Genomic DNA, 12,874 nt, shown 5'->3' on the forward strand with positions numbered 1-12,874 from the left:
CTCCCCTCCTCGTGCTGGGGTGATAAATGGATTTACCCTGCATGAAATTGCTGGCAGCAGCTCGGCCGATCCATCAGCTGCTCCTTGCTCACCACTTTTCAGTTCCCCAGGTGAGCTTGGTATCCAGAGCCTTTCCCTGGGGACAGAAAGCCTGGGAACAGGGACAGGAGGAGCTGGGGTCCCCGGGAGCAGGGACATCCTGGTGGGGTTCACCCCATGGGCTCCCCAGGGTTTAGCATGTGGTTTCAGTGCTTTTAAACAAGTCAGAAAGCATCTTCACATCCATATTTTTAATTCCAGGTTTTTAATTTTAAACTCTACTGGGTATTATCCCAGTTAGGTCTTGTCCCTTGTCCCCTTGGGGAGCCTGATCTGGGGGGTCAGCTCTGCCCTCCATCCCTGAGGCTGGCAGAGGGCTGGGGAGACAGACTGTGGGGTGGTGGAGAGAGGCAGTGGGGCTGGGGCAAGGTGACAGGTCGGGGATCACGCTGGGGAGCTGGTCCCTGCCTTGAGCCCATGCCTCTGCTTGGTAGAGCCCGAATCCACAGAGCCCGAGGATTAATGCTTGTCCTTGCATTTCTGATGGAAACCCATCTGCTCCAGAGGAGCCGGCTTGCCTGGTATTTTTCCCGCTGAAGCCTGGATGCTGGGACAGGGAAAATCCTCCTTGGGAGGATGCTGCAAGGTGATGGGGAAGGTGGTGTGGCTCCAGCCAAGCCTGGTCTTGGGTTGTCCTCATGGCATGGGGCAGCAGCTATGGATGTCAGTGCAGCATGGAGGTTGACCTAGATGTGGATGGGGATGTTCACTCAAAGGAATAGAGAGGGTTGACAGCAGGGCTGAAACCTGCAGCCACAGCCAGGAGAAACATGAAATAAGTCAGGTTCTGCTAAATCGTGGATGGCCAAACCCCCAGCCAGGGCTTGAGGATATTATAAATGTCTCCACCAAGGGGATGGGCTGATTCATTTCCATCGGTTTCAGCTGAGCTGAAACCTTTTCCCGTCTCCTCTCACCCTAGACATGCATTCAGATGCTGCCTGCCAGGGCTGGGAGCAGTTTCTTTCTCAGCTGGAGCAGCAGAAGGGAAGGAAGAGCAAGGACAGGACAAAAGAAAGATTACAGCTCATGGACCAGGATTGCACAAAGTCCCAGCTCAGCCGTGAGCAAAGACTCTCCTGTTCCCTGCAGGTGAGGTTTAAGAGACTAACTGGGCTGCTCTGACAGCTCACAGGGAGCATCCTGGTGCCTCAGCAAGGGTGTCCCTGGTGGGGGTCCCCCAGGGTGCTGCACCCACGCAAGCATTGCTCTTTGCCATCGTAGCACAGTGTTGGGGCTCAATCAATATCTCTGGAAATAAAGAGCCGCAGCAACAGCATCGGCGTGGGCTTGGGCAGGGTAATGGATGGGAAAAGCCAGTTCACCGAGAGGAAAGGAAAAAAAAAAGAAAGAAAAAATCAATGGGCAGGATTGAGATGACATCATATCACCATTATTATATCATCAGCCGCGCGCTGCTGATTTATCGCTCGGGTAATCACTCTCCTTCCGCACCCGCTGGCCTCGGCTCGGCGTCTCCTGCCCCACTTACACCAGAGCTCTCAAAAAGCAGCTCTTGGGTTAAAAAGCAGAGACTGGGGCCATAATGGCCCCGTGACATTCCTCTGTCCGCCTCATCCTCTGCAGGTGTCCCCAGAGGGATTTGGGGAAAACAACACTGCTGGTTCTTCACTATTTGCCTTTTCGCCAGGGCACGCTGGTGCATCCTTTGGGGGTGAGCCTTTGCTCGAAGGCTTCCTGAGCCTGTGCTAATCTCTTCACTCTAATCATGTTTTCATTGTTTGCCTTTCTTTCTGCGGAGGGAAACACGGAAAGGAGAGCCCAGTCCCCTTTGAAAGGCCAGATCCTTGGTGGGGGGGTGATCAGAAACCTTTCAAATCTTCTGATGCATCATCTGTTATACCTGTCCTGGTACCAGGATAGAAATTCAGCTTATTGACTTTCCCAGCCTCCTTTTCCATCCCTTTCTGTTGAGTTTTGGTGGAGGTAACATCAGCACAGCACAATACCTGCAGCCTTTCACTGTGAATACAGAAGGGAAAAGGCCACAGTGAAGATGCCACCTCCAGCTACACTTTTCTCTTAAATCACAGAAATAATCATGTTGGCCTCAATCTGATTTAAATAAAAGACCAAAAAAAAAGTCAGGAGAAAGTAAACACACCCCAAATGGGGTAATTAAGAAGTTCAAGTCTCTGTAGAAACATTAGCATAGTAGCATTACACATGTATGGCAATTTTTAATGGCTGTTCAAGCAATTTAATATGCACTTTAATATATCTGTGTTCTCCACAATACGGGGCCTGGGCAGGGAGGCTGGTTTCGGCTCAGCAAGGATTAAATGATTTGGTTATATCGCATAAGCAGCTGAGGAAGCGCTACCTCCCAGCCCTTAACCTGGTGATTAGAGAAGATAAGGGGCAGCAGCAGACCCAGCCCAGCCAGATGACCCCACGTGCCTCAGTTTCCCCTCTCTGTCAACCAGACTGCTCCATAGAAGCAACAACATGAGAGATTTGGGGGCCTCATCCGGATGGCCAAGACAACTAGACATGGGAAAAGCCAAATTTTCATGCAGGGCTAAACTGAGTCGAAGCAACGTACCGCTCCAGGGTCCTTGCAAGCCACGTAACCCTCCTCCCTGTTTTTCACAGAGCCCAGAAGCACCCTCCCAGCCTGCCCAGCTGTTCCCAATTTGGGGACAGGCACTGAACCCACCAACCCTCCCAGTCCTGTCACCTGCTAATAATTTTTGAGCTTTGCCAGGCAGTGACTCACTGGTTTTGCTCACATCCCACTACAGCCTTGCTGCAGCCATCGCTTTCCCTCTGCTGCTAATTTTTGTTGCCTTGTTAACAGTAAAAAGAAAACTGTGGCAATCATGTTCAGTTTGGCAGGACTGATTCCCCGCGAAGCGCCTTGGCCTTTTTGATTTCTGTGGTCCTGCCATGGGAACAATCTCCCCTGCCTCTCTGTTAAACCCAAGTTTGTTATCTGAGCCCCGAAGCTCAGCACTTCAAGGCTGCAGTGGTGTTGAGGCTGCACAATCTCGTTGCACCTGACTCCCTCCCAGGCTGTGCAGCATCCAGATGTGCAGGGCTCAGCATTCAGCTGTGCTGGATTTGGTATCCAGCTGTGTGAGGCTCCAGCTCCCTATGCAGAGCTCAGTATCCAGCTGTGCAGGATTCAGTATCCACCTGTGCAAGGCTCCTGATTCCTGTATAGGACTCGGCACCAGCCCACACAGAGCTCAGCACCAGGCTGAGCAGCATCCAGATGTGCAGAGCTCAGCATCCAGATGTGCTGGATTCACTATCCAGCTGCACCAGGCTCCTCACACCTGTGTAAGACTCAGCACCAGCACATGCACAGCTCACAATCAGGCCTCACAACATCCAGATGTGCAGAGCTCAGCATCCAGCCGTGCCAGAGTCATATCCAGCTGTGCAAGGCTCCTCATCCTTGTGTAGGACACACCACCAGCCTAGCACAGCTCAGCATCCAGCTGTGCAGAGCATCAGGGCACAGAATGCAGCTTGCAGGATTCAGCATCCAGCTGTGCAGGGCTCAGGACTGGGCTGTCCTGGGGCATCCTGGTCATGCAGGAGAACGGGCTTGGACATACACTGGACATCCCCAGCAAGACAGGAATCCAGGGAGAGGCAGAGACGATTCACAGCCAGCAGCTGACAGCAGGGATTTGCTCCAGGAAAAGGGGAGGGAAAGTTTTGACAGAATGGAAATGCTTCATCACTGGGATATCATCAGGCTGAGATCTTTGCTCGGGGAAAATTTTTTTAACAAAATATTTCCAGTGAGCATTTCCTTGTCTGAATGAGTTACCTGCATGTTATGGGGGGTTGCAGTTTGGTTTTCTTTCAAAAAGTTGAGGATCTTATTTTTCTGGATATTATGGCATGAGAGGTGCTGCACATCAATGTACTCATTGACCCTGGCTGCAGCATCCATGTGTCTCCTCTTGGCACCTTGCAGCATCGTCAAGGGGGTAATGAGGGACGCAGGGAGGCAGAACGGACCTTTGAGACCCCGCCAACTTGCTTCCTGGGTGCCGGCAGCCTGGACCGTGCTCCTTGGCTGAGCTGGTGGCCGGAGGTGGCATATGCCACCACCCTGCCCTGCCTCATGGCTCTGAAGGCAGCAATTTCCCCGGGGCTTGGCAGAGCAAGGTTACGGACTCTCTGATTTTTAATTAATGCGATTGACTCAGTGCGTGTTGGGAAAGGGGAGGGCCGGGGACGGGAAATTGTCCCTTCGAGGGACAAACCCTGACAACCTTGTCATCCCCAATTAGTGGGTAATTACCTCAATGACGTACATCTTTATTAATCCAATTAATAGAGCGGGTGGCGTGACCTCGGCAGATCTGCTGACTCAGGGTGATGCTCGCCAGGAGGGGATGTGGGAGGGGTGGAGGAAGGAGTGAATTCCTCCTCTCCCAACGCCTCTTCTTCATCACTAATTAGAGTGGCTGTTTGCGAGTCCACGTGCTGCCATGGTTCGAGCAGACAGGGATGTCTCCCAGCCTGATCCCAACTCCTTTCCTCTTTCGTTCCTCCTTTCCCTACCTGCCATCCATCTGCCTTCTTGTCTGTTTGTCCCCTTATTCATCCACCTTCCAACAGACACCTCTCCAGGGAGAAATAACCCTATCACAGGGCATCTAGCTCCAAAACAGTGGTGATCCAGGACATGGGGATGTCTCCCAGCCTGGAGTGTTGGGCTCATCCCCGGTGACTTCTATAAAGAGCTGCGAAGCTCTCAATGCACAAAGCTTCCCTGGAAGGAGAAAAGCTTAGTGCTGGATCACAGGATAGATGGAGAGCTAGATGGATGGACAGATGAATCAATGGAAGGATAGAGAGGTGGATAGATATATAGATAGACTGATAGGTAGGTAGATAGATGGATAGATGGATGGGTAGATAGGTGGATAGATGGGATGGTAGTTAGATGAATGGATAGGTGGATGGAGAGATAGATAGATGGATAGACAGGCTGATGGATGGGTAGATGGATGGATAGATAGATGAGTAAATAGGTAGGTAGATAGACTGATAGAGGTAAATGAATAGATGGATGGATGGATGGGTGGATGAATGGATATTGATGGGGCTGAGGCAAATAGATTGATGATGCTGATGTGTATGTGTGTCTATGTCTGTGGGACCAGGTGTCTAGGAACCTATGGCAATAGCTGGACAGACTGATGGGTGACTGGAGGGCCACGTGCAGGTCAGATGGGTGGGGAGACAGTCAGATCAATCGCCCAGGCCATACCTCCGACGAGGCCACCATGGAGCGCGGGCAGCCGATGCTGCCCATTATGGATGGTGGTGCCGCTGGCACATGCTGATGGGCTTTGTGGACCATAGCTGCTTGTCCTGGCCGATTGTAAAGGGGACACCTCTGCAAAGCCAGAGGGGATGCATTACAAATGGGGATGCTCCCCTCCCATGCAAGGGACAGTCCCAAGGGGCTGGTGGCGTCTCCTAGGGAGGGAACCTTCTGAAGGTCTCACATCCCCAGGGCCACCAGCTGGGGTGGGATTTGCTGCTGGGCACTAACCAGGCAGGGCAGGAGCTGGGGAAGGTGGAGAGAGCTCTTTTTTTTTTCATAGCTCTCTTGTGGAGCGACCTCTCCTCTGTCTTTCCCCACAGATGGAGCCTCAATTAAATTCGGAAATACATTTTTTAATAGGACTTTCACCTCAGCTCCCTCCCGGGCTATTAAAGCCATTATGGCAGAGTTAAGTAAAGAACTAGCAGCCAGGCAATAAGCTTGAGAGCCTCTGTTGCTGTCATCATATGTTTATGGCCCAGGCAATGTTTGCTTTATTAAAGATTCAGGAGACATTTCCGAACGGCTCAGTTTTGTCCTTCCCATTAAAGACCCGGCCCTGGCAATGGAGGCCCTTCGTGAGTGCAGGGAAAAAGAGGAGACCGCTCCGGAGATGAGAAAAAAAATAGGATGAGCTTGTTGGGAGAGTCTGGGGGCATTGCAGGAGTCACTCCATGGCAGGAGAGAAAGAGGGAAGAGGCAGAGAAGGGAGATGAACCCCACAGCACTGCTTTGCATTTATTGCCCCTTGGGTGCTGCAGAGAAGCACCCCTCCATATGCTGCAGGGTTTATTTGCCCCTGGTCCCCAGGAGCTGAGTGGGAGCCACAGCTCCCGGAGGGTCATGCAGGCTGCTGGCTTGGCTCAATGCAAGGGCACATCCCTGCCTGGCCCAGCCGCTGCATCCAGCCATGGAGAGGGAGGTCACACTAGCTGGGCTTGGTCCGAGCCATGAGGGATCCCCACTGAGTACTGGGACCCTGAAAGCCCCCTTTCCTCACAGCATGACCCCCTTGCTCCATAGCATGACCCCCATTGCCCCATAGCATGACCCTCTTGACCCGTAGCATGTCTACCTTGCTCCATAGTATGACCCTCTTGCTCCATAGCACAATGTCCTTGACCCACAGCATGACCCTCTTGCTCAATAGTGTTACCCCCTTGTGCTATAGCATGAGGTCCTTGCCCAATAGCATGGCCCCCTTGCTCCATAGCATAACACACTTGCCTCCTAGCATGAGCCTCTTGCCCCACAGCATGACCCTCCTTCATCACAATATGACCTCCTTGCCCCATAGCATGTCCACCTTGCTCCATAACATGACCTTCCTTCATCACAGCATGATCTCCTTGCCCCATAGCATGTCTGTCTTGACCTCATTGCTTGGTGTAGACCCAGACTGTTCTCCCAGTGCATCCTGCAGCATGTGAAAGCCCCACATCCCTGGTCTGGCCTCAGTCTCCTATGCCAGTGGAGTTTGTACTGCAGTGGAAACTTGCCCGTCTCATGTTGCTGCTATTGCAAAGAAATGGTCAGAGGCAGCTCTTCATATGGGGATGCAAATCCTGAAGCGAGGCAGCTTTGTACTCGGTCTAGGGTAAAAATTTTGCAGACTAAAACAAGGAAGGGGGGGTTGTGCGAAAGCTACTAGCTTAGAAAAAGTGACCCATAACGCCTCAGGACATGTTCTGGGGATGAATCCAGTAGAGGACCAGCATCCTCCCCCATCCTCCTTTGGACTACAGAGTGCAGACCCTTCAGAAACACTCATTCCCCACAGAAAACAGGGCACAAGGGATCAAAGGAGGTCCCCTTTCCACCCCTGCCCCGCTGCCAAACCAGGTCCACCCTGGGCCAGGTCTAACCCACTCCCACACTTCCCATTGCTCCCATGCATGGGAAGGCAGCTGAGCACTCCCCAGGGACCAACCTCAGCCACCACTTTTGTCCCTGGTAGGAAGCAGCTGAGGATGACAGGCCCTGGGGACAGGCAGGTGCCTGGCAGGTCCCTGCTCGTGGCAGATCACCTTCCCTCCTCCACCAGCAAGAAGACTTGCTGTTGGGCAGCATCGAGGCAATCACTAGAGCAAGAGCTGATTTGGGTGCGAGCATGCAGATCGGTTTGCACAGTCATGTGCATGGAGCTACATGCATGGGGGTATGTGATGATTCGGGACTCAAGCACCATCCCACCCTGTGCTGGGGTGGCTTGGGGTGACGAAGGGGTGGCCGAACTTCGGGGAGCAGGACTCAGCATGTACCAACTCTGCCCTCTAGTGCAACGCTGCCAACTTACATCTCCACCAGCTCCTGAACCTGCTGGTTTCTCCCCTGCAGCCCCCAGCACCTTGACCTGAAGCCCAGCCTTGACCCACCCAACTCTGCTGCCCTCGTAGCTTCACACCCCTCCGGCACAGCCCCTCTCTTGTGGCCTCATGTCTGATGAGCCTCCCAGCACTGTTTGCTGCCACGCAGGAGGGCTTTAGCTTCTCCGAGCTTCTGGGGAGCCAGGGCCAATAGAGCACCTTGCAAATCTCAAAGAGCACCTTGGCAAAGCTTTTAGGATCAGCCCAGGGGAACAACCACCCCATTGCAGCCCCTGTGGGGCCCAAGGGCCAGCTTGTAGGAGCAGGATGGGTGCTCCCAGTGCTCCCAGCAAATTTTCACCCCTTCCTTTACGGGGTGGATAGAGCTTGCTGTGAGCTCAGGGTGCTGTACCCCAGATGATGCTGCAACGCAACGCTTGGCTTTATTTCTTGCACACTTCCCCCCTAAGGACCTTGCCGGATATATGATTTAAAACTACTTTTTATGCCATGCTTTGCAATGCATTGGTCTCCAAAACACCCCGGGGACACCTCTACTCACCCTTGGGTGGCAGCATGGGTCAAGGGGTGCCAGCCTCGCTGGGCAGATGCAGGGTGCTGGTGCTGCGATGAGTGGGTGCATCGGACAGGGTGCTGCTGCCCTCCAGTGGGCTCAGGCTGGAAAGGAGGGTGGCAGTGGGCACCCTGCGCTGCACCAAGCACATAGGTGCTCGGGAGGGCCAAGATGGGACGTGGGGCTGAGGATGACACCTTCCAAGGAATGGAGTGAGCACTGGACAAGGGACCAAGTGGGCACAGGATCGCTCCCATTCCTGGGAGCTGGAGAAAGCCTGCTCTGCCCCATCCTTCTCCCGAGACAATCCCACTGTTCTGCTCCTGGCCCAGGACCATTTGAAAGCAGCACCAGGTGCTGCTCAAGGGCCTGATTCCACTAACAAATTGCAAATTCAGTGGAGCAAGCACCTTGCACAGGGGCAGTGTCCCAGCACCAAACCATGCCGGGGCTGGGGGCCATCAGCCCAGTAGCTGATTTCCTTCTGTTGTCCCCAGGGTCAAGCAGGAGCATTAATTTGTAGCCGGTGACAGCTCCAGCGGAGCCATTATGGGTTACAGTGCCAACGAGCCGTGAAGCGAGGAGGCAGGAGCACGGCCGCAGCTCCCGACGCTGCAGATACCTTCTCCTCTTCTATTAAGAGAGCCGTTGTGCACTTAATGGAGAGGAAAATCAAAACACCTTCCCACCACGCTGGAAGTGCTGATATATGGGCCGGGAGATTTTTATTATTGAGCGTGAAGCTCCAAGAGGAGGAAGATTCAACCTCAAAGGCAGGAAACTAGGCTGAACCCCTATGGGTTTGCTGGGCTCTCCCTGATGGGGTTTTCCAGGATGGTGAGCACCACTGTTTTCTGTCTCAAGGGCCCTACAAATCAACAAGGGATAAACATAAACCCTCTTTGCACCTCCTCTCTGGTCATAAGATGCTCCTACAAGTTGCATTAACTGGTACCAGCCCAGGATGCCCAGAGCAAGGAGCGTTGCACACGGCCTCAGTTCCTGAGCCCACCGGGAGCTCCTCTCCACAGGGACAGAGGTTGGAGAGACCTCAAGTTCTTCGTTACTGTAAAGCTATTTCTGCAAGGGTTCTTGCGCTTTCTACCCCTGTTGTCCTCCACCACCAGGATCCTACAGGACCCCTTAACTTCCAGGTCCAGATGGAAAAGACAAGCATGGAGAGATCCAGCAAGAAGGCAGGCAGCACCAGGCTTTTACTGATGGAGCACACATCTCATCTGAAAACACATCATCAGAGGGGGAGGCGATCCCGGCTATGGAGTCACGAGTTTCCCACATCCGCTGAATGTAGGTGGGAAAAGGGATCTACTGCACCAGAACAACTTACTGTGGGTGGCTTAAAAAAAACCTTGATAGGGCTTTGAGGTTGGTGCTGGGTACAGGAGGTCTGATGAAAGGAGAAATACCTTAAATTACAAAAATATGTCAAAAAAAAGTCAATGTTGTTTTAACCCTGGCTTGGTAGATGGGAGAAAAAGAGGCTCCCCACCACCCTTTTATATATTAACCCAATGTTGAAAGCACTGACCCTGGCTCATTCCCATCTAAGGGGGTTGGAACCCACCTCTGTGTCTCTGAAGAGGAGTTACTCTGTCCTTTAACCTCCAGTGGGGTGCACACTCCCTGAGCGAGGGACTGGTCTGGCTGCCAGGACCCACGGTCCAGCCCCAGAACCATGGGCTTGGTCAACCTCCCGGGGTGGTGGGGAGGTGGGGGTCCAATGAAACACCCCAAGGGAAAATGGTGGTGGTAGTGGGAGTCCTACAGCAAGGCTTTGCTGTTTAAAACCTACCCATGAGCTCCTCCAGCATGAGTGATGCCTTCATTCCCATTGATGTGGTCTTCCAAAAACAAGGGTTTCCAACAAGGGTTTCCAAACCTCCCTTGGCAACCCAAAACCAGCAGATCAAAACATGCTGTGTGAAGCAAAGATGGCTTTCTTGAACAGTTTCCTTTTTTTTTTACAGAAGAAAAGCCCCCATGGGATCCAGCCTGAGCCCTGCTCCCCACCTCCCATGTTACTTCCATGAAATAACTCATGCGACAAAGCCACCAGCTCCCATTACACCATGCTGGAGATGGAGACAATGGCTCACCAAGAGCTGTTGGACCAATCCGGAGGCTTAGGAGCTTGGTTTACCTTGGATCAGGTCATACTAGAGCCAAATGATCTCTCCCAAGCTCAAGAGTTCCAGATTTATGTAGAAATGTCCCAAAACTGACCCATTCGGAAGCCCAACCACGGCTTGTTCCCCTCCACGGCTGGTGCACCCAGTCCACCTGTGATTCACAACAGAGATGCGCGCTATAAACTGTTTTTGAATCAGTGCTTTTTAATCCATAAAAGGTGAGAGTCCATGTACAAATTAAAAAACAAAACAAAAATGTTAGGGAAATTACCCAACTCGCACAAAACACAACCCCTCCACCAACGCAGGAGTTGGGTGGTGCGGGTAGAAACGCGACGCGCAGGCTTGCCGCTTGTGCACGCTTCTAAATAAATACATCTCCAGCTCGGAGACATCTGACGTTTAGGATTGGGGGGGAAGATGCTGCCGGGATGCTTTAACGGCAAGGTGGCCTTTTCTATGAACCTACCCCCTTCCTTCCCACACCCGCGCCAAGCAGCTGGCAAGATTACGTAGAAAAGCTGACTGCACCAGATGGCCTCGTGGTGGCAGCCGGATCCGTAATCTGGTCTGATGATGTCTCGGTCTATGGAGAGGCCTCTCGGTCAATAATGCAGAGCTAGAAGCCCTCCTTTAGTTCTCCTTAAATAAAACTGGGGCCAAAAGCTTGGCACATGGGCATTGAGCCACGTAGAAGAAGTCACAGTACAACCCCAGGGGGATGCTCTCGTGACGATATCCTGCTGCCAGTGCGCGTTCACTTCATTAAACTACCGCTACAAATTTGTCACGACTTAAAAAGTACAAAAATACAATTGCATCTCTGAAGGGTATTTTATACCTACCAAGATCATCCAAGCACTGAAGACCAGACAGCTCTTTAGCCTTCAGAAAAATAATGCACAAGGCATAAATGGGATTGATAAAATTTTGCCAATATATCTAAGCGCATATTCGGAGTCTCCCAGCTTTTCCAGTACAATTACCAAGATGTATGTATCCATCAGCCCAGCTCTGGTACAAATGCTGACAGTACAGTGTTAGGGTATTAGCAACGTGTGCAAGATCCAATACTAGCACAAATTTAGTAGTTTAATAATCTGGAGGAGCTATCTTCCCGGAATTTTAATCTCATACCAAGAAAAAAACCCAAGGCTCTTAGCTATTAATCTACTCACATATTTAGGGCAATCCACCTCTACTGATTAAAAAAAGTGAGACAACAAATGCATGTCAAGTCTTTCCCTTTTCTTCCAAAGAAGGCGGCTGTGCAGCTGGGCTGTATTTGCTGGGCCAACCTAGGTGTCCATTAAAAAAAAAAATACAAAAAGCACTAAAACAAAATGGTCAAACCCATCCTAACTTCAACCCATTTCACTGGGACATCCCTAACTGGTACCGCGGCAGAGATGCACAGCCCAATGCTGCCTGGGCAGGTCTGTGCCAGAGCCCATGATGGGATCACCACGAGTCACTGATGCCCACACTGTCTCCCGAAAAAGGGGAGTTGAAGGCGACCTCCAGCTGGAGCTGCTGAACAATTCTGCTCCGCTGGCAGCTCTTGGCGAGCGGCAGCAGCGGTGCCGTCTTCTACCTTGCAGAGAAAGCCTAGGAGACACTAAAGAAGGTTTCAGCTTTTGCTTTAATGGCTGGGGCTTGGTTTGGCTGCTCCTCGCACTGAGCAGAAGATACAAACCAGTCCCTGCTTTATACCAAAGCACAGCTCCCCCCGACCCCTTAAGAGCAAAAAAAAAAATCTAAAAATTAAGAATAAATCAATGTTTCCCCATATTGTTTAGCTGAGGATCATTTAACGCAGGAGCTGGGAGATGGAGGAGTCCGGTGCTGTGCATCGCCTCTTTGGAGAGGATCCGACCAGCGGCATGTCCCCGGGGAGGGGGGGTCCTTGCAGCACTGACACCAGCGCAGGCCGGACAGGCCACTGGTGCTTGCGAGGGTTGACGGGCTGCCAGCCCCAGAGCTCGCAGGACACGACCTAGCCAGGTGGCCGCTTCAGTACATGGCCTCGTTGTCTCCCACCGCGGTGAAGGGGACGCTGTAGGTGCTCTTCTTGCTCCGCTTGCTCTTCTTGCTCCAGACCAGCAGCGTGCTGGCGCTCTTGCTGTTCATCAGGCTCTTTCGGCTGTTCTCCTTGTTGCTCTTCAGCAGCCCGCTGCCCGAGGACATCACTGCTGCCTTCTTCTCTGCCTGTTGGGGAAGGGGAGTGGAGAAGGGTGTGAAGCCAGGGCAGCACCCAGGCTGCAAATGCAGTGCCTGGCTTCAACCCTGCACCTTCATCCTGGGAACAGGACACTGGGGAACCTCTTTTCCCCATGGAGCCACCTGCTTCGGTGCCTGGCTTGAGGCTAACAGTGAAAGAGCAAAGCTTTCCATCCCTGGAAATCCTGCTTCACATTCACTAAGC

At 52.4% G+C, this 12,874-nt stretch overlaps 1 protein-coding gene across 1 annotated transcript in view; it reads right to left on the bottom strand.

The window, feature by feature from the left end:
* Positions 1–12,462: 12,462 nt before the first annotated feature.
* RHPN1 (rhophilin Rho GTPase binding protein 1) overlaps positions 12,463–12,874 on the bottom strand; it is a 29,098-nt gene continuing 28,686 nt past the window's right edge. Inside the window, 1 exon segment of the mRNA XM_059815547.1 lies at positions 12,463–12,657. Coding sequence (XP_059671530.1) covers positions 12,463–12,657 — 195 coding nt within the window.

This window comes from Gavia stellata, chromosome 3 (genome assembly GCF_030936135.1).
Source record: "Gavia stellata isolate bGavSte3 chromosome 3, bGavSte3.hap2, whole genome shotgun sequence".
Taxonomy (NCBI): domain Eukaryota; kingdom Metazoa; phylum Chordata; class Aves; order Gaviiformes; family Gaviidae; genus Gavia; species Gavia stellata.